The 26,370-nt window shown below is 40.1% G+C and overlaps 1 protein-coding gene across 3 annotated transcripts in view; it reads right to left on the minus strand.

Moving 5' to 3' along the window:
* Positions 1–5,908: 5,908 nt before the first annotated feature.
* The window catches only part of LOC116469242 (gamma-interferon-inducible protein 16), a 40,997-nt gene continuing 20,535 nt past the window's right edge, over positions 5,909–26,370 (minus strand). Inside the window, exons 7-11 of one of the 3 annotated variants that reach the window (XM_032154052.2) lie at positions 24,184–24,351; positions 11,415–11,582; positions 8,892–9,311; positions 7,302–7,493; positions 5,909–6,244 (exon numbers count right to left, since the gene is read on the minus strand). In XM_032154052.2, the coding sequence (XP_032009943.1) occupies positions 6,164–6,244; positions 7,302–7,493; positions 8,892–9,311; positions 11,415–11,582; positions 24,184–24,351 (1,029 nt within the window). In that variant the 3' untranslated portion in view covers positions 5,909–6,163. Of the gene's footprint in view, positions 6,245–7,301; positions 7,494–8,891; positions 9,312–11,414; positions 11,583–11,622; positions 11,707–24,183; positions 24,352–26,370 lie in introns of those variants that run through there. The other 2 variants (XM_032154053.2, XM_032154054.2) reach the window with 2 other exon arrangements.

Consider the following 26,370-nt stretch of genomic DNA (forward strand, 5'->3'; position numbering starts at 1 on the left):
ATAAGTGTGTTTGTTTGTAGATTATGCCATGATAAACATGGAAAACATGCATCAGGTTGGAAGATAGAATTATGGATGTTTTTGATATTCTGTTGTCTTTTTATTTCTCTGGAATAAATACTTATTGCTTTTATAATAAATAAGAAAGATGAAACTTTTTTTTTTTTTTTGAGATGGAGTCTCATTCCGTCACCAGGCTGGAGTGCAGTGGTGTGATCTCGGCTCACTGCAACCTCTGCTTCCCAGGTTCAAGCAATTCTCCTGCCTCAGCCTCCCGAGTAGCTGGGATTACAGGCGTGTGCCACCATGCCCAGCTAATTTTTCTATTTTTAGTAGAGACGGGGTTTCACCATGTTGGTCAGGCTGGTCTCGATCTCCTGACCTCGTGATCCACCCACCTCGGCCTCCCAAAGTGCTGGGATTACAGGCATGAGCCACCGTGCCCGGCCAGATGAAACTTTTTAAGGAGACCCACAGGAAAGAAAACAGGGACTTTAAAACAATGAATATTCCTTATCTGTTAGGTTAATAATGTCCAGGATTTGTGAATGTGATGATGATATGATTAAGGAAAATGTCCTCAGAAGTGTTAGTTGAAACATCAGTTTGGCAACATTACTAGTAATTATGTTCATATTATTTGACCCAGTAATTCCACATGTAGGTATTTAACCTAAAATGTTGGCTTTGGTGCTATTGCATACCTTAAAACCACTTGATACAAACTGGTCTGTAAAATGTTTATGAGGACAGATTAGCATCTCTGTGAGCTGTTCTGTCCTCTCTGGTCTACACACTACAGATCTAGGGGAAGCTCCAGCTTCTCATCTACTTGATTTGAGTCCCATGGAGAAGCTCTGATATGTGGTAAGGTGGAAAAATATAAGACACAGTGCGGTCAAGGCATTAGAGGATGAAGCTATTGAAGTGAAAATAAAATTGAAGAGGCAAATTCTTTTGAGCAGAGAGTAATTTTTTTCTTATTTCATTTAAAGATAGATTGTCCTTAGGAAGTACAGTTCAAAGGGGAATCAGCATGATGTTAAGGAAAGCAAGCAAAGGCAGAGATGTAGCAGCCCACCTGAATGACACTAACTCCAAACCACCATCATCCAGGATACTCAAGAATAGGCAATTACAGAAAGCTTACATCAAGTGATATGAATATGAAATATTAGACTAGCTGAGAATACAAACATCATCTGTGTATAAAACAGTCCTTTTTCTTAGTGTTCATTAAGTCAAATTTGAATTTAGAGGCAGTTTTAGCAGTCTATAACATCTTAGGATGGCATCTGTTCCTAACCAGCTGAGTGATACTGTGATTTTGACCACTTCACTCAATCTCTCTGAACTTCAGTATTCTCACAGATGAGAAAACTGGCTTCTGTAGCATCTGAAGTTTCTTCAGAATCTGGTTTCCCAAAATGAGCAAAATAATCTTAAACACATATACATACACAGATATATATATGTGTGTGTTTGGTGTGTGTGTGTGTATACATACTAGAATAGCATTGGGCAAAAAAATATAAAAATGTCTAATTGGCATCTAAGCCTACGATAATGAAAGACACATAAGCAGAAAGGTAGTGCAAAACAGTACGTTTTTATTATTTCACTCTTTGACGGCAGACCACGATGGTAAACTTTAACGTCTCTTTTCCTTATTGGGCATAGATAGCTTTGGACCTTCATAGTAGTGAGAGAGCCAGATGGGAAGGGGTCCCCAGAGAAACTCCAGCTTGCACACTGGGCAGAGTGTGCACTGGAGTGGAGCCACAGAAGTTTGCGACATTTGCAGTGGACAGAAGCCTGGCCCCTCCTCTTCCTGGATGGAACTTGGAATTCAAACTGTGAGGCGGGAAGTGCACTAGCAGGGACTCTGGCTTTGTGGACCATCCCTCTTTCCCTCTTTTCCTTTTCACCCAAAAAACCCTGCCCTCCTCATACTTCATGTTGTCTGTGAGCCTAATTTTTCATGGCCATGTGATAAGGACCCCTGTCTTCAGCTGAACTAAGGAAAAGTCCCACAACATTTTTGATGCCCAAAGTGGGGCTTGAGAATTGGTGAGTGAGATGCAAACCAAGGAATCTTTTTCCCTCTCCTTTCTGAGCTTTTCATCCTCAGACTTCTGAGGGTAGGGGAAATTGTGCCCCTACCCCCGTCGCTTCCAGGGGTTGGGACGGTCGACCTCAGTGTCCATGGCCTTTTACTTCCTTTTTCCAGATGAACCGGTGAGCAGTGGCTCCTCACCACCCTCCCCTCCCTGCTGGGGCTGGGATATACAGCCCAAGGCGCCCCAGGTGGCTGGCTGTGTTTACTGCCATGGGCCCATGGAGTCTCTCCCCAGGTCAAGGAGGCCAGCTTCATCCCACACTCCTTTTTGTTTTTTTTTTTTTTTTTTGAGACAGAATCTTGCTGTGTCACCTAGGCTGGAGTGCAGTGGCATGATCTTGGCTCGCTGCAACCTCCGCCTCCCAGGTTCAAGCAATTCTCCTGCCTTAGCCTCCCAAGTAGCTGGGACTACAGGCATGCACCACCATGCCTGGCTAGTTTTTGTATGTTTAGTAGAGATGGAGTTTCACCATGTTGGCCAGGCTGGTCTCGAACTCCTTACCTCATGTGATCTGCCGGCCTTGGCCTCCCAAAATGCGGGTCTAGAGGCATGAGCCACTGTGCCCAGCCTAAGAATGTCACTTTCTAACAGGTCCAAGAACTCCAAGTTTATCTTGGGACCTTAAGAAAAGAGAATCACTCCACTCACAGGCATTTGAGGATACAAACCCATGACTGGGCTTGGTTTTAAAAGGTCTTATCTGAGACTCCTTGTGAAACAGAGTTCCATCAAAACTGATCCAAAAGGCCTATGTAGAAATAATTATTCTTCTTGCACTTTATGCAAATAATCAGACCAAGTGTAAGACTACAATCTATTTTGCAAACAACTCAGTCCTATCATGATTTATGTTTTTGTTTATTTTTTCCAAAAATGAGGACTGGAGAGAAAGAAATTGTGTTTCAAAACTTATCATACATTTGCCATTAAATTCTAAACTCATTAGTTGTTTTTAAGTTTTTGCCTACAGTTTAGATGGAACCTTGCTTGTTCCTGTGAACCAACCAGCAAGCTCCAGCTACAGCTCAGAAAGAACAAAAGGTATGGGTAATGTAAAAATCTCCATCAGCATCCTAGTTCTGAGCAATAATCCTGCAAAATCCTGCCAGGTGATGGGAATAAATAGGATGACCATCACTCGAAGGTTTCCTCTTTGGGAAGGTAACACCAAGGGAGCTAACCAAAGCCAAGCACCATGCACCCAAATCCTAGCAAGCATAACTATAGCCACCAGTTATCTAGGTGTGTCACAAGACATCTTTCTCTCTTCCTTGTTGGAGGAGGACTCAATTTCACAGCTTCAGTTTAGCATTTGGCTTATGATAAGGAGTCCATGCAACATCCTTCAAGACACATTTTGTCCCAAACTCAATTCATAAATGAGGTCTAGGGAATCAAGGCTATTGACAGCAGGGGAGATAGGGCGTACATGAGTAGAGCAGATAATTCCTGTCCCCTAGGCCCCCCTGCTTCATGAGTACAAGCCGCTTTACCACCCATGGTGGTGCCTGCCAAGGTTGCTGGGACTTGGGGATGCGAGGATGGAAGAGGGAAAGAGGATGCTCTTCCTTCTCTCCCTCACTTACCCCAGGTATCTGCTAGGAAGAGATGGGAACCAGGGATGCCTGCTCCCCTTTCTAGATGAGCAACCATTCATTTTCAATCTGTACCCCTTTCGAAAGCATCCTGAACCTTTGGGACTCCTTTGAAAAAACATCTTTCATTTTCCTTTCTCCCTCTCAGTTCTCTCTTCACTGATAGGCAATTGTGTCTCCGTACTACGGGACACTCCCGTCAGATGCATCCTTCAAACTGGGAAGAGTTAATTTCCCCAACCTGAAACTGGTCAGCTTAGGATTGGGCTCAGGGGAAGGGAACCCAGAAGCCCAACATGCCGACTAAAGGGTAAAGTTTTTTTTTTTTTTTTTTTTTTTTCAGACGGAGTCTCACTCTGTCACCCAGGCTGGAGTGCAGTGGCGCAATCTCGGCTCACTGCAAGCTCCGCCTCCCGGGTTCACGCCATTCTCCTGCCTCAGCCTCTCCGAGTAGCTGGGACTACAGGCGCCTGCCACCACGCCCGGCTAATTTTTTGTATTTTTAGTAGAGATGGGGTTTCACCATGTTAGCCAGGATGGTCTCGATCTCCTGACCTTGTGATCCGCCCGCCTCGGCCTCCCAAAATGCTGGGGATTACAAGCGTGAGCCACCGCGCCCGGCCTTTTTTTTTTTTTTTTTTTTTTTTTTACCAGGTGGGCTTTTGGCCTCCCTCTCCTTGTGCAAACTGATAAAAGGCCTCAGGATTTTTGAGCTGTCCTTACCCCTCCCCCTGTTTAGATACATGTTTTCTAATAACACAATTTGTCTCTTCTTGCCTTCAGGCCATCAAACTCCAAACAGTCATGCAGCTGGAGAGGCAGACAATGGCCCATTCTGCTGGGAACCCTTAAATAGGCCTCTGAGGGACTTTGACTGCTGTTTTGCCAAAACAGCACCCCCTGTCAGCAGGTAGCAATTAAGATCGGTCTTTGTCCTTGTCCTTATTCTAATGGCAGTTAGATGCATTTCTTTAGAGGGGGCAATGAGACAGCCAGGTGGGAAGGGGTCCCCAGAGAAACTCCAGCCTGCACACTGGGAGGAGTGTGCACTGGGGTGAAGCCACAGAAGTTTGCGCCATTTGCAGTGGGGAAGAGCCCGGCCCCTCCTCTTCCTGGGTGGAACCTGAAATTCAAACTGTGAGGTGGGAAGCACAACAGCAGGGAGTCTGGCTTTGCAGAAGGACCGGTTCCCTCTTTTCCTTTTCACCCAATAAACTGTGCCCTCCTCACGCTTCAAATTGTCTGCGAACCTAACTTTTCATGGCCCCATGATAAGGACTCCCATGTTTAGCCGAACAAAGGAAAATTCCTGCAACAGTAGACTTCCCCATTCCATCCTGCACAGCTTCCACCACATCCCCACAACCCTCTCCTAAGGTACACACCCCAAACGAGAACAACAGCCTGGGTTCTAAATCAAGCTCTCTAATTTACCACCTAAGGGTCATTAAGAAAGTGACTTTGCCTTTCTATTCCGTGTTTGTCACATATTATAGGGTGAGTAAAGAGGAGAAAACAATCAACCTTCTAGAACTAATATGAAGATTGTCACAAAATAATTGCAAAGTACCAGGTACCAAATATATAATAAAGTTAGCTAAATTTTAGTTTTAGATACTTTCTGCTATTCTATTCTAAATAAAATTAATTATCTTCAGTGTTTGCCTAATGTAGCTTTTCCTAGGGCAGCTTTCTAATGGATCAGATCACTATAGTGGATTGCGAGAACAGGAAATATGGTTTGAAAGTGCCTGAAGAGCAGTTGGTGTTTGAGGAAATGCATAAAACCAGTTATTTCACATCAGGCAGGCCCAGATATTCCTCTAACACAGACAAGTGCCTTCATGCACATCACCAGAAGGTGCCCCATTTGGCAGAAAAATTACCCAATTATGCCCCCTCCAGGAGACCAATTCTGAAAAGATACCTACTGCTGTGGGCTAAAACACTAACACAGCACTTGGCAACTGAACCACAAACTGGATTTCACGCTTACCTACCCCTTCAGCCTGGTTTCTTTCAGCAGAACACAGCCTGTTCATTCTTGACCAGGGCTTTACCCAGTAAAGATCACACCCAAAGTATAAATCCAAATATTGCTTGAGGCCTGTGTGCCCCACCCTGATTTGCAGACCACAAACTATTTGCTTTTATGCAACTCATGGATGGATTAAAGTGACTGCCAGGAAAGAATTCCTTTCACAAAAAAGATAATGTTTATTTATTTTTTTCAAATTATAGAAGTTATAGATGCAAAATATGCCATTTTATAAAAAAAAAAACAATAAAGAATTAAAAAAGCACTCCCAATACCCCATTCCATAGGATTAACAGCTGGTATATATGGTGGTGTGTATGTATAGTGTTGTATTTCAACCAGGTATATGTACATTTTTTAGGCACTTAGACCTTATCTCCATAAACATTATCGTCAATGACATCCAGATTTTAGAAGAAAAAGTCTGCTGAAGTTTCCATACTTGAATCAGGATTGAGTGTGTCTTTCTTGTTTTTCCTGGTCTTGATGACCTTGAAGGAGAAAGAGAGAAAGACCAGTTGAGATGCTGGTGATCCCACATTTCTCCCTTCAATCACACTGTATCTCCTCCCCATGCACCGTATCTCTTCCCCTATTCCTTTCTAAATGATTCTTTTCTCACTCTCATCTATCTCCTTTAATAAATTCTTGACCTTTGAGTCATGCCTCTCTGTTTAATTTGGACCGTGAAGTGAGATATTCACTCCTACTTAGCATGAGTGCAAGTGAAAGAGCAGGAGATGTCAGGGAACAACAGGAGAGAGAAAGGAGCTGGTGCACCCAATGACAAGAGTTGAGGAGAAGGTTTTCATTGGGCAGAAAGGAAGGAGGAGAGTACAAAAGGTATTCCTGGTGCAACTGCTATCAAAGAAGGCTTGGAATGTTTGACTGATGGTCCCAAGAACTGGAGCAATCTGAGAGCATGTGTGTGCCTGAATATGTCAGCCTTTGTTTTGAACTGTTTGCCTTCCAATATTAGCCTTTGTTAGTGTTCCAAAAAGCATGGACTTTGTTCTGTAGACCCAGCTACCTCCGTCTGATGTAAACCAGTGTATGCATCTCACTAAAGGCAGGTACCTTTGTGATCTGATTTGCTCAGATGCATTCTTGGTAATTTAGGGCTGCTGTGAGCTAAGTTGATGACCCTCTATAGTAGACAATATTTCTCCCATTTCACAAATGATGAACCTGAGTTTCCTAGTGTAAGTCTTTAATCAACTAGAAAATCACAGAGCCAGCAGCTGAAACAAATGTGCCTTAACCAAACCCAAATTCTTATTAAATTATCTCCACACTGTGGTAAAAGCAACCAATTCTTTCTTATTTAACTTAGGTATCATAGCCTTTGAAAGTCTCTAATGTTTTTTATTATGAATACAAGTATCCCTCTTTAAAAACAATGATGGGAAGTTTACACCCAGTAAAGTGCAAGGCTTTGTTCCTTTTCCACTTGCTAGACTCTCTGTAATAGTAGCAGTCTAGTCGTCTTAAAGTATAAACAAAACGATTTGCCACTTTGGAAAAATGATATTCCCATAAAGTTCCAACCTTGATGTGACTATGAGTTACAGATCTTAACTCCCCGGTATTCCCACTCTTCGGTGCCAATTCAAAGCAGGTGAGTTTCAATTTATCTCCTTCCTCACAGTTGATTGTGGTCAGTCGTCCATACACCACCACTTCCATCTTCCCTGTATTATCTTGTATTTCATAATAAGTGAATTCACCCCTTACATTTTTCTGCAAAAGAAAATTAACACTTATCTTCTGAAACTGGATCAATAATTTTCAAATCTATGAGAAATACAGGGTGTTTCTGGAAACTTTTGTCTTTGATACAGTAAATAGAGCTGTAGGTCCTGAATACAGGTACCAAATAGCTTAAGATACTTGGTCTTTGAATCCTGCCTTTCAGATCCTCCCATGAGCCTCTTTTGTTGAAGTTCTTTATCTGCCGGATTTTTTTCTAGGAAAAAAAATTGATTACTTTCCTAATTCTTCCTGTTTCCACATCAGCATAGCTGGGATTTTTTAAGGAGCCTGGATACAGAAAAATCTGATTAATTTGGTAGGTTTCTTTCACACCTGCCCAAGAGCAGATAATAGAGGCTTTTTATGGCACTTTATAAGTCTGAGAAAGAATGTTCCGAGTCCTCATTAAGTAGACTGTTATTTCAATATGTAACTACTTCTTTCTTCTCCATATAGTCACTCTTCCCCAAACTGCCCAGATCGCAAATCTAGATCATCCATCTGGTCACATTGTTCTGGTTTGTAACTCATTACTTTATTCATTAATTTTACAACCACATATATATGTACAGTCATTTAAACAGAGTCTACAGAAAACGGCACAATTAAAAGTAAGCCACCCGAGAAGACATATATAATGGAGTATGAAACAGTACTTCAAACAAGAAGTTAAATCAGCTAAGCATAATATTTACGTGATGTGTTGAGACTGAAAGGCACACTGTAAGCCTAAGAATTCACCAAACTTTTTTTTTCGTTTTATTGCCCCATTTATAAATTGAGCAGTTAAGCTATGTGACTTTTCTAGTCTTTTTGCTTTCATATTTCTCTTATTATTTAATGCAGAAGTCAGTTGCTCTACAATCTCCTGATGAATTAATGAAGGAGAAGAGGCAAGAAACTTTGGAGTCGAAATGATCAGAATTCTAGCTAATTGTTAGACATAGCTGCATTCTAAAGCAGAGTAGTCTATTTTATTTCTTACTCTGGTTGTCACAATCAGGATTCAGGCTTGGGAGGGCAACTATTTTATTCACAATTAAATTAAGTTGTCATTGATACAGATGGAGAAGAACTCAAAGAAACAAAATTCTAAGGACATGTGTGTTGATATAAACTCTGCACTGTCCTGGACAAGGGTGGCTCTGAATAGATCATCATAGCTAATAAAATGCCAAGTTTCCTGGTGACTGTCTGAATAACTTGCATGGTGATACCTTAAGAAGAGGAATGTTACGATATAACGTACCCCATATCCTGAAATGAACTCTATTCAATTATCTCTAGTGCTGGGGGCGGGGGTGAAGGGGTTGATTTTCTGTGTCCAGTAAGTTGACCAAACTCCAGTTGCAGGAGAAATTTTATAAAACAATGGTGTGGGCTTACCTTATGTACCTCAAACACCCCATTCACAAAACTTCCTTTAGTTTGTGAGCAAAGCTGATTGATTTTAGGAGTTGTATTGGCACTTCTAATCAATCTTTGTGGGATCTCCATCTTTCGGTCAGCATTCACATCAGCCACAAGTGTGGAAGGATATACCTCCAGGAACCCATCGCGGCAAACATAATTTGATATGGCAATGATCTTCTTTGGGGTGAACTTCTCCTTTAGGTCAGTATTAAAAACCTTCACTCGGAAGACTTCATTCTCAGTTGCCACTGTGGCATGAAACATTTTCTTCTGCTCTTCGGGCTTATATACAAATGATTCTGTTACGTTCAGCACCATCACTTTTTTGAAGTCACTCTGGGCACTGTCTTCTATGGAAACTTCTTCAGGTTCAGTCTTCAGTCTTGGTTTCAACTTAGAAGGTAGAGACCAAAACATAGGCACAATTAAAACAGGAAATACAGGGTCACTCTCTAGTGAGAGTCATCTCAGTCTTAGTGTTGGTCCTCAAGTATCACCTTAACTGGGTAAAGTAGGGAAAACTAGTCAAAGATCACTGAGATAGTATGATTTAGGTAACGGAAGGAATGAAAAAGATGTAAGGAGTAATTTTATTATCTTCATTGTTTTATGAGAGTGGAAGGAAGAATATTTCTTTTTTAATCAGAATTAACCCATAAAGAAAAGGCATATCCCCTATCAAGGTATGCCTTTTCTTTCTATCAAGGTATGGGGAAGCAGAGGGTAAAGGCAAAGCTGCCACGAAGTGACTCCCCAAAGAGATGAGATTTTAAAAGAATCTCAATTTTACTCCTTTCTACCCAGGTCAGGTCATATTGAGCACTGCTGGTCCGTGGAGGCAGCTGTCCTGCCTCCATGTTCTGGTCTCTAGGACTCCCTTGATCCCTTCTTGCCTCCATACTTCCTCTTCCAGATCAGCAGCCCCTCCAATTCAAAGTGCCCTCCTACAACTCAGAAATAGTGCAGGCCACTGTGGAGACAGGAGGTTAAAGAAAAGCTCCCTCCTGCCTAATATGACAGTGACCAAGTAAAATAAAAATAGAGAAAAAAATTATATTACTAGCATTCAGAGTAAGGAATAGTCTCAACCACAAACCTCAGATTTCACGAGATTTCAGTTGGAATTCATTCTAGTAGATAGGGGCATTTTAAAGAACCAAATCGCAAAGCCCTTTCTAATGAAGCAGCACTATGTTGCAAAAACATCATTAAGGCAGCCACTGGAAGACTCCACAAACTTCCCTAATCTGAAGGGGCCCAGGTTAGAGGCTCTCCAATCTGAATAATGGCAGGAACTAAAAAGAGTCATGGACTTGGAAAATTAGGCGGGAGGGGACTTTTCTTTAACCTCCTGTCTCCGCACTGGCCTGCACTTTTTCTGAGTTGTAGGAGAGCACTTTGAATTGGAGGGGCTGCTGATCTGGAAGAGGAAGTATGGAGGCAAGAAGGGATCAAGGGAGTCTTAGAGACCAGAACATGGAGGCAGGACGGCTGCCTCCACAGCCAGCAATGTGACCCGACCTGGAAGATGATATCGGCCACCTGTGAGTGATGGCTTTAACTCCGATGGACTTAACTCTAATGAACTCATCAATGTGGCCAATTTTCCATAACATTAGGAAACCCATTCCCAATGAAGTTAATCAGTATCAAATCACCTCACAATAGCCATGACATCAGTACCCTTACACAAGGTGCACAGAACGTAATGAAATAATTATAAAGCTACTGTGAGGGCAATGAAAGAAGATCTGAGAGACACGTGATCTTATTATGTTCGTTGTAAATACACAGAATACTGGAAACAACATAAAGCCAAATAAAAAATGATCATTTTTATAATGTATGGAATAACTGTGCAATTTTTCTAGTACAATAAAATAATTTAAATCTATATTGTATGATTGAATGGCAGTTCAAGATATATTAATAAAAAACATGGGTTATGGAAAAATATGTGAATGTGATTTACTCTGAGAGAAAATAAGACTCTTTGTATATACATAATGAAAGGTATAAAATCAGAAAGACCATATACTGAAATGTGGCATTAGATACAGATTTCTGATAGTTAAAAGTTAATTATTTTTGCTTATGTACCTTCTTTTCATAAATTTTTAAAGATATTGTGAGTTATAATAAATGAAAGAGAAAAAATGAGTGACAGTGTTACGGGCGGCTCTGTTTTTTCCCACCTTGTTCTACTTTAAAGTATGATTTTCATGGTGTATTGAGGGGAAAACAAAAATGTAAGCCAAAAGAAAAATAAAATTAAACAAACATCTAATTATACCTGCTATGGAATAGAGATGATAATAACAGAATTTTAATTTTGGATAGGACCTTAAAATATACACTTGATAAATAAATGACTGATTTGGTTAAATTAAAGCATTGTATGTAGTAGGAGATTGGTGAGAAGTGCTTTCAAGGTTGTGTTAATCCCTGTCATTATATTGTAGAGAGCGGAATGTATTGGGAAGAGGAAACTTGTACCGTGGTTAACAAACTGCTGCTTGGTGTTGATGGAGGCATCTGAGGAGTGTGGGGATAGCTCTCAGCTGGGCCTATGCTGGTCCTGAACGATCCTGGAAAATGACTCTCTTCCTTCAGTATCTGCATCCTCATGACATCATTCATTTTGGTGATTGTGTCTTCACTTTTCTAAAGGAAAATAGATGTTTGTTCTTTTTTTCTAGTTAATGTTTTTCAAGATCAGATGAAACACATCTTTTCCTTTTTTCTTTTTTAAATAGGATGTTCACTTTGCCAGTTTCTCTTTTTTTCCCTGAGTTGCAGGAGAAATAATAGCACATATTCAGATACTTCTATCACTCAGCCTTCTCTCATCCCAGTCAGGATTAAAAACTCAGATAACTGAAATTGCATTGTTTGGGGATGGAATACTCAGTCTTCACGTCCTGTAAAACTGGACTAAGTTATTTGGTCAGGTACAACTCTTAGGGCTATTTTGGGGGCAGCATGGCTTAAATAAAGTTGGCTACATTTATGGACATTTATTAACTAGGCCTTTCTCATCAATTAGATACACAAACCAGTCTCTCTCAAGTGCTCTTCAGCATACAAGAAACCCAGATCTCCATCCTTTAGGGAGCTCTGATCATAGCCATAATAAGAAGATTCTCTCAAATTCACAATTCCTCAGGCAAGGTTCTATGATCACTACAGTGTGGATCAGGCAATCATAATCTTTCGGGTTTTTAGCTGTATTCAGAACAATTTAATATTCCACCTAAAGCATTCCCATTAGCTACATTTTTATACATTTTTCAAGTAAGATTGGAGAATATCTCTAAAATCACATACTTTGACTACCTTTAATTAAACCAATGGAAGTCCAAAAAATATTCACCCTATTTGGCCAATTTGGCACATAATTTTAGCACTTTTGCCATTCAGTAACCTAATTTTTAAGTGGCAATTGTTGACAGAGATGTACACAAAAGAATTGCTTGTAGTGAGCTCACACGGAGAACAGCTTCTTCATTAGAACAGTCTCTGACCACCACTGAGCATCTGGGCTATGGAAATAAACCCCAAGCAAAACACTGTATATTCAAAATTGATTCAAAATAAACTGCAGACATTTTAACATTTGCACACCTACTGTGGATTCAGTCTATGCTCATTAAATTGTTCACATTTTAAATGTTAACATTTTAAGTTCAATAAGGCTGCATTTGAATCCTGACTCCAATACTATCTGTGTGACCCTGAGGAAGATTTCTTTGCACCTCAGTTTTCTCACATGTGAGATGGGACTAGCCATAGCATTTTTGTATGATGTTATGAAGAATAATTTAGGTAATGTGCACAAAGAATGGGTTTTAGAGTCCAGAGCTCAGTAAATGCTCAATAAATAAATCTTCGTTGCTATTATTTTTCCACGATCTATTAGGGGTTTGCATGTCTGCTCTGGTGAACAGATATTTCATGCTTTATGATGCCCTTGTTGATAGAAACCTTGTATGGAGGTAATATAGGAAGCATAATATGAGAGAAGCCCCTCTATTCAGATCTGCCATGTGTAGCAATGTAATTTTATTGACAAGATTGTCTTGAGGTATTATCTTTTAAAAATAAGTGAAATCTTAAACTGTCATCACAATAGCCCAGTTTGGATGATGAAATTATAATCTTTGTTTGAATATTTTAAAGTGCAAGCATTGTTTTCCCTCAGAGGAAATCCTTCTCCACCCTACCCCGTTCGTAAATTAGGCCCTTCTGTGCTGTTTACTTCAGGATACGTAGCAGCATAAATCAAAGGTAATAGTCTGTTTCTGGCTTTGAATTAACAAGTAAAAAAAAAAAAACTCTATTATAGAAAAACTACTTGGGAGAAGCTGTGATGTATAAGAGCAAGGATTCCCAGCTTGCATTGTGAATCACAGACTGATTGGTCAGACACCATTTTTGCAGGCCTTCTGTGAAGATGGCTGGATCCCAGAGAAGAAATGACTACATGGTGTGTTTAGGTGGATGAGTCTGCCTTGGATCTTGTGCTTTCAGAGCAGCAGAATGATTCCTATGCAAGTAGAAATGATTGTGCTGCATATTTAGGCAGGCAAGGTCTTAAAAAGTGTCACTTCCAAGCTAGTATGCATGGACAGAGTAGTTGTCTTATGATGTCTATGTATGTCATTGCAGCAACAGAGACACAGTGGGCCTGAGATTTTCATGACTACACATGGGCTTTACCTGTGGCCTTGATGGCAAATCCCAAGATGGCAACAGTTACAAGCAGCTAGCTCTGCCCAAGAAGAACCAGGAAAGACTATATAGGGGGAAATACGAATTCTTGAAATTAATAACCCAAAAAATGACTGTCTAAAAAATTGAGAAAACCCACATGTAGAAAGCCTGTCCTCAACTGACATGTGTGGATGGTGCTCGGGTCTGCAACCTGGGCCGGGGGCAGCTTGGGGCTTGGGCGAGAAAAGACACTGGAGAATAGTAATGTAAATCTTAAGTTTTTCCTATCCCTCAAGTTGCCATGGGTCAGTATTTCCCTGCCCATACCTTTCCTGCCCATTTGCCTTGGGTATAGGCCCATAGCACTGGATTGTAAGTAATACAGGGGGTGATATCAGGGCAGAACAAAAGGCAAGCTGGGATAAGAGTTGATACACACAAGTGTAAACTCACTTCCCCACCCCTGTGTTGTCTTCCCCTAGGAAAAGTTATCTATAACCTACATTTATTGCTGAGTAGGGAAGAAAGTCATAGGTTTATTTTAGCTATGATCAATGCTCTAAAGAAATAGAAAGGTACCTATGAAGGCAAACAGTGAGAAAATATGATCTATTCTGGGAGGAGGGTATTAGTGAGAACTTGCTCAAGGAATAGATTAGACTGGTACCTTGTGGTTGAAGATATTTGAGAACAGAACTGAGATGGAAAAATCTGACATCAAAGGAAGTATCCAAACCCCTGATGTGGTTAAGAGCATGGATACTGAAACTAAACTCTGATGTAGGGTAAGAGAGCAAAAGAGAAAGGCTTGCAAAGAAACTGGAATGTAGAGGATGAACACATTGGTATAGTAATGCTGGGGGGATTATTATTCAGGAAAAAATAGCAATTATTCCTATTCATACTTCACATCATTTTGTGTTGTTTACTTTAAGGGAGACATGGCAGAACATATCAAATATAAAATTGTTATGCTTTGGGTTTCCAATCAAAACCAGGAATAATCCATATCACACACAAAATTTGTGAAAGAACCTATCATCAGTAAGAATAAAGCTTTCCTGCAGAGCTACTGGATCATATAGAGGATAGTCAGACAGGTTTTGCCTCCTATGGGTCTGGCTGGACACCAGAGGGAAAATGGCTGTACCAGAGGTAGAAGACATATGATCCTGGCTGAGATTCCTAAGCTAAGGAAGGTTTAGGTGCAGCAGAATAACTCCTATGGCTACAGAAATGGACACGTTGCTTATTTAGAAGGGTTGGACCTAAGAAAATGTCACATGTCCCTTTTAAGCCAGTATGTATGAGAAATCAGAATTTTCCAGGGATATTCATTTATGTCTTTGAAGTAGAAGACAAAAAAATGGGTCTGAACTATTAACGAGTAGGTACGGGTTCCATATATGATTTTTTCAAAATCCCCCTTTTTATAGGCTCTTCCCTCTGCTAATGTCTCTGGATACTGACATAACTTTAGTTTCCTCAGCCCACATTTCAGCATACACAGGACCAGTATTATAGTCTTCGGTCTGAAACGGTCAAGACTCAGATGACTGAAGTTTCTTTCACTGGTCTTAGATTCTTGGATCTATCTGTGTTCTATGCTGATGTGAGACCACTTAGTTAAAGCACACCTCTTAGTGTCATTTTTTGGTAGATAACCCTTCCTGGTGATGAGGGGAGCATGACTCAGAGTAAAATCAGCCAAACTGAGGAGTATTTATAAGTAAACCTGTCTCACTGTCTCATCAAATGAGTACACATACAGGTAACAGTTATCTGCTCTTCAGGCTCTAGTACACCAACCTCTCCATCTTTTTATTCAGCAAACTGATCTTTGCTGCAAGGATTCTCTCGAAGCTACAGTTCCAGAGGCAGGATTATGTTGCCCTTGCGGTCTATATGAGGCAAACTGAGATCGTCAAGATTCTCAATCGTAATCACAGAGGTTCCAGGTTCCATCTGGGGGATTCCCAGTAGCTGGCTTCTTATACTTTGTTCAAGTCAGGACAGAGAGTGTCTGCAAAATCATATACTTTGACTACCATTAATTATAATAGTGAAAACCCATTTCTAACCATTTACATGTGATGTCCATTTGTCATTGGTTTTCTCACTTCTGGCTTTCACTAATATAATTCTATTTCACCATTTGCTGAAAAAGTGGTTGGTGAGAGGGCTGCAGGAGCCTGCTGCGGTGCTGTGGCTGTCTGATGAGAACAGCCTCTGACCACTCTGGTGCACCACCTCCATCACTGAAAGGCTGCAGAGTTCAGGCTGTTAAACAAACCCAAGCCTGACACTGTCTATTCTGAAATGTTAGTGTACATATACATACACTAGAGACACTTTTAGAAGTTGTCTCTCACACTGGAAGAAACATTATTCCAAAACTATGAATGCTAGCGTTCTCATGTATGAATTGAGACTAACAATATCATATTTATGGGGTTGTAATGAAGAATAACTTACATAATATACATAGCTAATAAGTTTACAGCCTAGACCCTAGAAAACGCCCAACAAGCAAAAATATAATTATTGCCATTGTTAATAATGGCCTGTGCAGGATTTGAATTTCTGCCTGATGCACACATTTTCCATGCTTTATGTTCACTCTGTTGATGGATACCCCAGATCAAGGTGAGATGAAAATCGTTTTATTAAAAATGTTTCTCTATTTAAGTATGCCACATGTAGTAATGGAATCTTATCGAAAGGAGTATATTTCTAAATTTAGAACATAAATTTTTTTATTCAGCGTTTAAAACTACATACTTGGTAGCATGAGTAGCTATGAAAACATTCAAACAATTTAAGAAAGAAAATGTTACCAACATGCTTCTCTCTGAACCCATCCTCTACCAGCTTTAGCTCCCAGAGGTAAGGACAGTCTTGAATCATGATGAATAGTTCTAAAAATAACTTTTGCCACACAAGGCATTTATTCTCAAGGAATATGATATTTAGTTTTATTAGTTTCGGAGCTTACAAAAATGTTATTATACTATTTAAAATTTACTGTGATTTGCTTTTTCCAATTATTATATGCCTCATATGCATCTGTGATGCATGCATCTGCAGCTTATTTAATTTCAATTCAACATCATGTTCCCTAATTTACCCATTCTCTTGAGGTAGGTCATGGGTTCTTCTAAGATTTTTCCAGTTCACGTGATGCTGCTGTGACTATTTGTACACGTTTTATGTATTCATATGCCCAGTTGGACCTGCAGCATTGGTAAAGTATGCGTGTTTTCAGTTTTAAGATAGCATCAAATTGGTTTTCAAAATGTTTGTACTAATTTGTACCTCTTCAGCAATGATTCCCATTGCATTATACAATGCAAATACACCTTTGAAGAGGCACAAAGAATGATAACAGTAAGCTAGTGATTTGGCTAAGAAATGGCTGGATGGGGTTTATGTAATTTTCTGTGAAGTCTGAGGATGGCTCACTCCTGGAGGTTTTCTGAAGCCAGAAGTTTGCAGATGCAGTTTCAAGTCTTGAGAAGACTTTACTCTATTGAAGTCATCAATTGGGGTGATTCTGGCCTCCATGTTCTCAGGAAAAGATTGAGTTTTTTCTGTATTGTGGTTTTCAGAATGAGATACAACCCGGCCAGGCGCAGTGGCTCACGCCTGTAATCCCAACACTTTGGGAGGCCAAGGCAGGAGGATTGCCTGAGGTGAGGAGTTCAAGGCCAGCCTGGCCAACATGGTGAAACCCTGTCTCTGCTAAAAATACAAAACTTAGCCTGGCATGGTGGTGCACACCTGTAGTCCCAGCTACTTGGGAGGCTGAGGCAGGAGAATCACTTGAATCCGAGAGGCACAGGTTGCAGCGAGCCGAGATTATGCCACTGCACTCCATCTTGGGTGACAGCAAGACTCCATCTCAAATAAACAAACAAAAACCTAATATATCCATGTCTATATCTATGTAAGTTTGGTTTTCTTATTTTTCCTTTTATTCTGTTCTCACTATCATCTCTCTGGTATATTCTATGGAAGAAGAGTGTAAATTTAGATATCCTAACTCCTTCAACTGTACACCCACAAACCAGTGTTACAGCCTTCATCCTATTAGTTGAAATTTTATTGGTGTGTGATTTGGTCCTGGCTCTATTTCTGCGAAAACCCATCTAGGCCAACCTGGTTAAGCCCCTCCATTGAGGTTATTTTTGTTAAATAACCCTCCCAGTTTATAAGGGCAGCAAATTTCAGAACAACATTAACCAAAGTGATAGAAGCTATTCTCATCAAGCAAACACACAAACTGACTCCTGTAATTTGCACTTCAGGTTCCAGGAAACTCATGTGTTGGTTGTTTGGGCATACTGATCCTCCCTTTGCTGGAAGCATTCCCTGAAAGCACAGTTCCAGGGGCAGGATTCTGTTGGTCTTGTGGTGGGCATCAGATATTCAGAATCCTTCAGGATTCCCAACAGTAATCAGGGTCAGTCCAAATTCCACTAGGGCATTCCCAGCACCTGCCTTTTTATATCTTGTTAAATTAAGGATAGAGAGTGTCTGGAAAACAATGTGTGACTCCCTCTAATGTCAATAATGAAAGACTTTAAGACATTTAAGCTGGGTGCAGTGGCATGCACATGTAACCCCAGGAACTCAGGAGGCTGAGGCAGGAGGATCACTTGAGGCCAAGAGTTCAAGATCAGCCTGGGCAATATAGCGAGACCTCGTCTCTACAAAATATTTTTAAAAATTAGCCAGGCCTGGTAGTGTGTACCTTGAGTCCCAGCTACTTGAGAGACTGAGGCAGGAGGATCCCTTGATCTCAGGTGTTTGAGGCTGCAGTGAGCTGTGACTGCACCACTGCACTCCAACCTGGGCGGCAGAGTGAGACCCATCTCTAATATAGAGATCCATCTATAAAATGTATTTATCTGGTCCTTAAATAGATTGAAAAAGGGGCTATAAAACCTGCTTGTTGATTATGGCTTCAAACACTCAAGCCTATAGGCCCCTTATGCACCTTATTCTGGCTTGTAGCATCTGGATTATGAAAACAAATGCAAAATTCAACACTATGTATATGAATATTTATGGATATATTGCAGAAATTTTAATATATACTGTCGCATATTGGAAGAAGCATATTTGCATAGTTACCAAAGATTTTTAGTTGACTAAAGCTTGATATGAATCCTTACTCTAACACTAATTATTTTTATTAGCCTGAATGGTATTTTTAACCTCTTTGTAACTCCTGATTCTCATATGTGAAATGAGATAAAAATTATATCTTTATGGAGATACAATGACGAATATATGACATATTTTTGTGATGAACACAATTTTTACAGACCAGCATCCAATAAATGCTCAGTAAGCAGAAAAATATTTTCATTGTTATTTTATGTTCTGTGCAGGTTTTTTTTTTAAATGTCTGCCCTATTTAAAGATAAATGCTTTATGTTGACCCAGTTGTAGAGAGCTCCTGATTGAGGAGGTATAGGAAGATTACCAAAAAAGCCCCTTTATTCTCTTCTATAATGTGGCAGCCTAATATCATTGATAAAACTGTCTTGAGTAATTTTCTTTTCAAAATAAGTTGAAACAAATATTCTCATTATTTCAGCAGAATTTGGATGCCTAAAATCATAGATTTGGTTGAGTAATATTTTAATATAGTAGCTGATTGTTTTTCTCATAGTAATTAATCACCGCTACCATACCCGATCATGATTCAGGCCACTATGTGATCTATGCTTTAGAGGAGTCGTGACTAAAGGTCATGCTTCTGTCTTCTTCAGGTTTTGAATCCAAAAGCACAATGAACCCGAATCATACACAAAATCTTTGGGAGAAACCATGATGAGAAAGGACAAGGCTTTCCTGCTCAGCTGCTGAATCTTGGAGTGAGTGGTGAGACAACCTTTGGGCTGGTCACCAAAGCAGAAGTAATGCATTGTGTTATTAAGCATCGGCGGCTATGGAGACATGTGCCTCTTTCTAGAATCCCTGTCCTAGGGTCTTTAGGCATAGCATAATTATTCCTATGGCTGCAGAAATTGCTGTATCACATATTTAGGCAATTGGGAACTTTGAAACTGTCACTAATTTTCTTTCAAGTCATTATGCATCAGAGAACTGACTGTCCTGAGATGTCCAATTTTGTCCTTGAAATAGCAGAGAAGATCAGAGCCGAAAATGACTTTACTAGGCACAGCCTCTGTCTATCCACCTGAAGCAAGATGGCAAACAGGCATGATAGGTAGCTCTATATGACATATAAAACTCTTAGAAAGTATACAGGGGAATATAAATTTTGGAATTTACCAGTCAAACAGACAATAACAACAACAAAACAACATGAAAAATTGAGAACTCTGTATGTGGGAGGCCTGTCTTCAACTGGTACACATGGACGAGTGATTAGAAAACAGTGTGGTCACAGTGCAGTTGGCACCTAGATGAGACACTAGCCTGGAAAATTGTCATCTAGTTTTTTTTTTGACTTACACTGAAGATAAAGCACTGATTATTGGGTGCAGATGAACACAGGGGTCTTAACATGGCAATGTAAAACATAGGATGGTACAGAGACTTACAGCACCTAATTTTTCATTAGGAGCCTTGCCGAAACTAGATTATGAAAACAAACCCAAACAAAAACAATGTCTAATTTTAAATATATGTAAACATATGAGACAGTTCAACATCTATATTCTGACTTTGGAAGCAATATGTGACCATTAAATGCTCAAGCTTTAGAGTTCATTAAGGCTGGATTTGAATCTTGGCTCTAACACTAAAAATCATTATTAGCTTGAGTAAAGTTTTAACCTCTAAGATCCCTGGTGTTTAGAAATGTGAAATGTGACTAACAATGACATCATCTGGGTGATGTAAGGAAGAATGAATAAGAAAAAGTACATAAAGTGCACATAATTTACATTTAGCACACTCACTGTCTTTGTGAATTTTGAGGAATATTTTAAAACTGTATTTATCTTGGTTGTCTCTTATGTAAAATGAGGCTGAGAATAGCATCAATCATGACTGTTATGAGGAAAGAATGCAATAATATACCTAGAGAATACAGGTTTTAAAACCAGCACCTAGTAAGTGCTTAAAAAGTAGAAATACGATTTATGTTACTGTTATTACACTGTCTCTGCAGGGATTTGTATGTGTGCTCTGATTAACTGCTGTCTCATATTCTGTTTACCTTGTTGACAGAAACCCTAGATCGAGTTGGTACGGGAAGCTTTTTATTAAAGAAACTTCTCTATTCATTTCTGCCACTTATTGACAAGAACACCTTGGAGTATTATCTTCTTAAATTCATTTAAGTAAAACAGTCCCATAACAAGAGTAGAATTTAGATGAGAAAAATATAATCTTTGGTTGAATAATATTTTAAATCACTATGTAATTTTTTTTCTCAGAGTAATTATCTCCCCTCCCATCCCTGCTTCTGATTCATGTCAATTTGTGTTTCTTGCTTTAGGGGTACAGAACAGAAAAAAAAAATCAATGATAAGAATAGGCTGCTTGTTTTAAATCTCAATGAATATAGAACGAATACCATAGAGAAAATCTTTGGGAAACCCTATGATCAGTGGAACAAGACTATGCTCATCTGGGGAGTCACCAGGAAAGCAGTTAGACAGTCACTGTATTTACAGACGATGGTGGACACTCAAGAATAAATGGCTGCATGGTGTGTTTAGGGGCATGAGGCCATGAAGGCATACAATCCTCCTGGGATTCCTGTGCTCCATGGAAGTTCACATACAGCATAATCATTTGTACAGCTGTAGCAAGGGTTGTGATTCATATTTTAGCAGGTGGGACTTAGAAATTCTCACATAATCCTTTCAAAGAAATATGAGTGATAAAAACATAGTTGTTTGGAGATGCCACTTAAGTTATTGAAAAGGCACAAAGAAAATGGATCTTAGGTTGCAATGACTGAGCAAGGGCTCCTTCCATAGCCACCTGTGCCAAGATGGCAAAAAGGCACAGGTTCTGTTCTTCAAATAACACCTGCATAAACTATGGAGGGAAATAGAGCTTTTTGAAGCTAACTAAAAATTACAACAATGAAAACAAACCAAAAAATAAATCAAAATAGAGAATCCTTAAATATAGGAAGCTTCTCTTCCAGGATGTGTACATGGTGGCTGGAGGCATCTGCCGCTGGGTCAGAATACAGCTTGGGGCTTGGGTAAGAAACAACTGTAAAAAATAATGATTTAATCCTTTTGCTTTTCCTCCAAGTTTCCTGCCCCTTCACCACAGGTACAGGCTTCTGAACTCTCAGTGCAGGTGACTACAAGGGTCATATCACTGCTGAGCAAAAGGTAATCTGGAATGAGAATTGATGCACATAGCATGAACTGACTTTTTCCCCTCTTGTATTCTGTTCCTCTGGGGTAGATGCTACCTACCACCTGAGCTTATGGTATAGAAAAGGAGAAAATTACTCCCACACTTCAGTTGTTTAAATGCTATTAGGAAAAGTAAAGGGAGCTAGGAAAGCTCACAAAGGGAGGACCAGAGAGAACCAACTACGGGAGGATCTCATCGAATCTGAAACGTGGATGCCAGTGAGGACTTGCCCTAGGAAGGGATTTAGGCCGGGTCCTGTGGAGAGTTGGGTTAGAGAAGAGACTGGAGAAAGTGGTCCCAGCAAAGGAAGCAATCTATATGTCAAAGCTTCTGATTTGGAAAAGACCATGGATAGTTTAAAATAAAACCTGGAATGTGATCATGAACAAAGTGAAAGGATGAAAGGTAATTGGATAAAGATAATGAACATATTCTTGTATTCATCTTCCTCCATCTGGCTACTTCTCCACAATCTCTCTCCACACCTGGATCAACAAAAGACAGTAATCCTCTGGAGTCAGGAAGCACTTCATGAATGCATACCTTGTAAATATCAAAAGACACAGAGACTAGTAGGGTCTCAATGAATGATTTCTCACTTAATTAATAGTCAGAAATTTAATCACATAAATTTTATTTGATTAAATGACTCTTTCTCTTTCCTGGAGCTCTTCAGGCTCCGGGAAACCCAGCCTTATGTTGCTTTAGATGTTTTGATCATCACTTTGCTAGAAAGATTCTTTAAAATCCACAATTCCAGATGCAGAATTCTGCTGTTTTGTAGTCTACATCAGCCAGCTAGAATCCTTCAAGGTTCTCAAATGTATTTAGAAATATTCAAGAACTTACCTTGGCATTACCAAGTAAGTGATTTTTTTAAAATACTCGTTACCAAGGAAAGCCATACAAGGAAGTATAACTTCATTTTCACTATTTTTTAACTTTTTTTGTTATTAATATTAGTTTAATTTCCATAGTTCTATCACTTCTGTCATTCAGATATTTAATATAGAAAATGCACTCTGTTAGAGAGGCGATTGAAAGGATTCTACTTCTGGAGAGTGGTTTTCTGATCACCACTGGCCACCACATTTGTTATCAGAAGGTTTGCAAAGCGTGGGCTATGTAACTGTTATGCAACTAATAAGTAAATTACTGACATGGCATATGTAAACTCCTAATATAGAGCCATATATAATCATTAATTTTTCACATTTTAGGTTTAAATAAGACTGAAAATGAATCATGACTCTGACTTTCTTTGAAAGCTTGAGGGACATTTTTAACCTTTGTGTACCTCTATTTTCTTCTCTGTGAATTGGAGCAGAATTAGCATCCTCCTAATGGTTATGAAGAAAGAATTAAATAATGTACATCAGGAACAACACATAAGAACCAACATCTAGTTAAGTGCTCAAAAAGTAGAAATATAATTATTGTCATTGTTGTTCCATGTTTTAGCCTGAATTTGTAGGTTTGTTCTTGTCCACAGATATAACCTGAGCTATGCTGACCCTGTTAAGGATAATCTCAGATCAAGGAAGTATGGGGAACACATTATAAAGTAAGTCTCTCTGTTCACTTCTATGATATTAGTAATTTAATCTCATTGGCAGGAGACCCTGTGAAAGCAAAGAATGGGAGGACTCATCAGTTCCACTATCTTGTATCGGCGAGAACTTGCCAGAGGAAAAAATTTAAGTTGGCATGTAAAATTTGAGGAGATTCTCACCAGTGATGATATAAGAGAAACAGATACCCATCAAAAAATAGCATGTGTCAAAATATGTAACGGGGGTAGGAACTTGGAACTATGAAAATAAAATCAGAAATATTACTAATAAGCAAAGGGGAAAGGGGTAAAAGAAACTGGAATGTAGGATCTGAACGCATTCTTGTCTTCATCTCTGCTTGTCTGGCCACTCTCTCTTACCCTCTCTGCAAATGGAGCAATACAAGATAGTAATCCTTTTAAAGTTAGAAATCATTATATAAATGAATGCCTTTTAGATAGTAAAGATTATGATGTGGTGCTATCTCACTGTATGAACTCAATAAATGATTGAGTGGCATAATTTCATACCAAGATTGTACATACAGAGATTACAGCAGTAGCTCTTTCGACAGTCTAATGATCCCTGTAAATTATGGTGGGGAGACATGAGGCACGGGACCCAGGAAATTGTACCTTGGTGAAGAAACTGCTGGATGGAGTTGTTGGTGGCATCTGAGGCGTCCAAAGATGGCTCTCAGAGGAGGTTGTGCCGGCGTCTGAAGGATTTGGAAGCTGACTCTGTTCCTGGGGTTGCTTCATGCTCTTGGGGTCATTGTTTCTCGGGTTTGTTTTTTTCTTTATCTGAAAGTATTCATTTTCTGTTTAATGGTTTTCAATATTAGAGGAAGCACAACATCTTTTCATTTGTGAGAATACCATCCCTTATTAGATTCTAATAGGTCTCATTACTTCCAAACATGGTCTCTCTCTACTGTATCCCTCCAGGCAATTGTCAGAATATTTTTTTGCTAAAATGTGAAATGATCAAGTACTCTTCTTTCTAAAATCTTTCAGTATGTACTTACTGATGTTTTTACACTGGAGACTCTATTTCTGTCTTTATGACAAAAGCCAGCTTGTTGGAGGGCTGCTTTCTACCTGTCTTGCATCATTTTCCCATACCTTTCTACATATACTAATGTTATACAGAACTCACTATGCTGTTTCACACTTTATCATTTGCATGTGACATTTTCTCTCCCTAGAAATCTTTCCAATGTTTGTCTTTATCTTGCTAAGAGCGATAGGACCTACTGCACATTGATTTCCCATAATGTGCAAGGCAATGGAATAAGAAATGTTTTTCCATTATCTCATTTAGTTTTTAAACCAATCTTATGAGATATATTTAAGCTATTTTTCCCAGTATAAGGAAACTAATGGGCCAGATGTAGACCAAGTCTGTCCTACTCCATAGCCCTTGCTTTTGGCCACTGCATTATACTGGTTCCCCACCCTCCTAATTTCTTCAAATATTTTATTATTTACCACGAGTTTTATATCCTTTTGAAGCCTATGGGGAATGTCATTCTCCTAATATATCTTAATAGGCTTTTCTATTTAAATGTGAGTAGAATATTCAAAATGGCAAGTTTGAAAAAAAGCGGATTGCTGCTGCAGGCTCCAGGAGACAGCCGAAAATCTGTTGAGTGCCCAAAGTGTGAAAGTGTGAAAGGGGATCATCCACCCCTGAACATACATCCTTACTGGGGAACCTGAAGGTCTGGATCACAAGTGAAGGATTTGACCTTACCTGGAGCTGAGGTGAATTTAGAGAGCTGAGCGAGATACAGGGGCAGAGGAAGCAGCGGGAAGAGCCCTGTGGGCTCTCTCAGTCCCCAGGGAAGCCATTTCTGACTTTGTCTCACAAAGGTCCTTCAGGGGGGCTGCCAGTGGAATTGGGGAAACACCACAGGAAGAAGAAAACTTCCAGCTGAAGTTTCGACTGAACACAAAATTTCCTGGACAGAACCCAGGGGAAGGGGTGATCTGGGAGTGCAGACACCAGCACAGAAGCCACAGCAAGCAGGGAGGCTTGAACTCTGAAAGCCCTGCTTACTTTCTCAGCAGGGAGGGTGGTAGCAAGTTCTCAGCTCTGCCCACTTGCTGCCTGGAAATAAACTCAGTGCTGTTGGTGGGCGCATGGTGGGAGTGAGACTGGCCTTTCAGGCTGTGTGGGAACTGGATGAGGCCTGTAACTGCCAGCTTTCCCCAACTTGCCTGGCAACCTGCATGACACAGCAGAGGCAGCCATAATTCCCTTGGGAATATACCTCCACTGGCCTGAGAATCACACCCCATCCCCCACAGCAGCATCAGCTTTCCCTGTCCAAAGGGAATCTGAGCCCAGACACACCTAACCCTGCCCGCACCTGATGGTCTTTCTCTACCTGCCCTGGTAGCCAGAAGACAAAGGACATAATCTCTTGGGAGCTCTGTGGCCCCCACCCACCACCTGAGAAACTCAAATCTTATTTCAAGTGACCCTAGGGCAAGCTTGTATCCTCCCTATACTATTGCAGCTGATGCTCTCTTAAAAGCTCCACCTCCTGGCTGGAGGACAATCAACACAAAATTATCCCAGTAAACAAAATTAAAACCAAGGACCCTCACGGAGTCCATTTCACTGCCCTGCCACCTCCACTGGAGCAGGTACTGACATCCATGGATGAGAGACCTGAAGACGAACCACATCACAGGACTCTTTGCAGACACTACCCAGTACCAGCCTGGAGCCTGGAGCACAGTAGCTCTGCTGGGTGGTGACAATCACTGTAGTTCAGCTCTCAGGAAGCCCCATTCTTTGGAGAATGGGGAGAG

The sequence above is a fragment of the Hylobates moloch genome, unplaced genomic scaffold (assembly GCF_009828535.3).
Source record: "Hylobates moloch isolate HMO894 unplaced genomic scaffold, HMol_V3 SCAFFOLD_5, whole genome shotgun sequence".
Lineage (NCBI taxonomy): Eukaryota > Metazoa > Chordata > Mammalia > Primates > Hylobatidae > Hylobates > Hylobates moloch.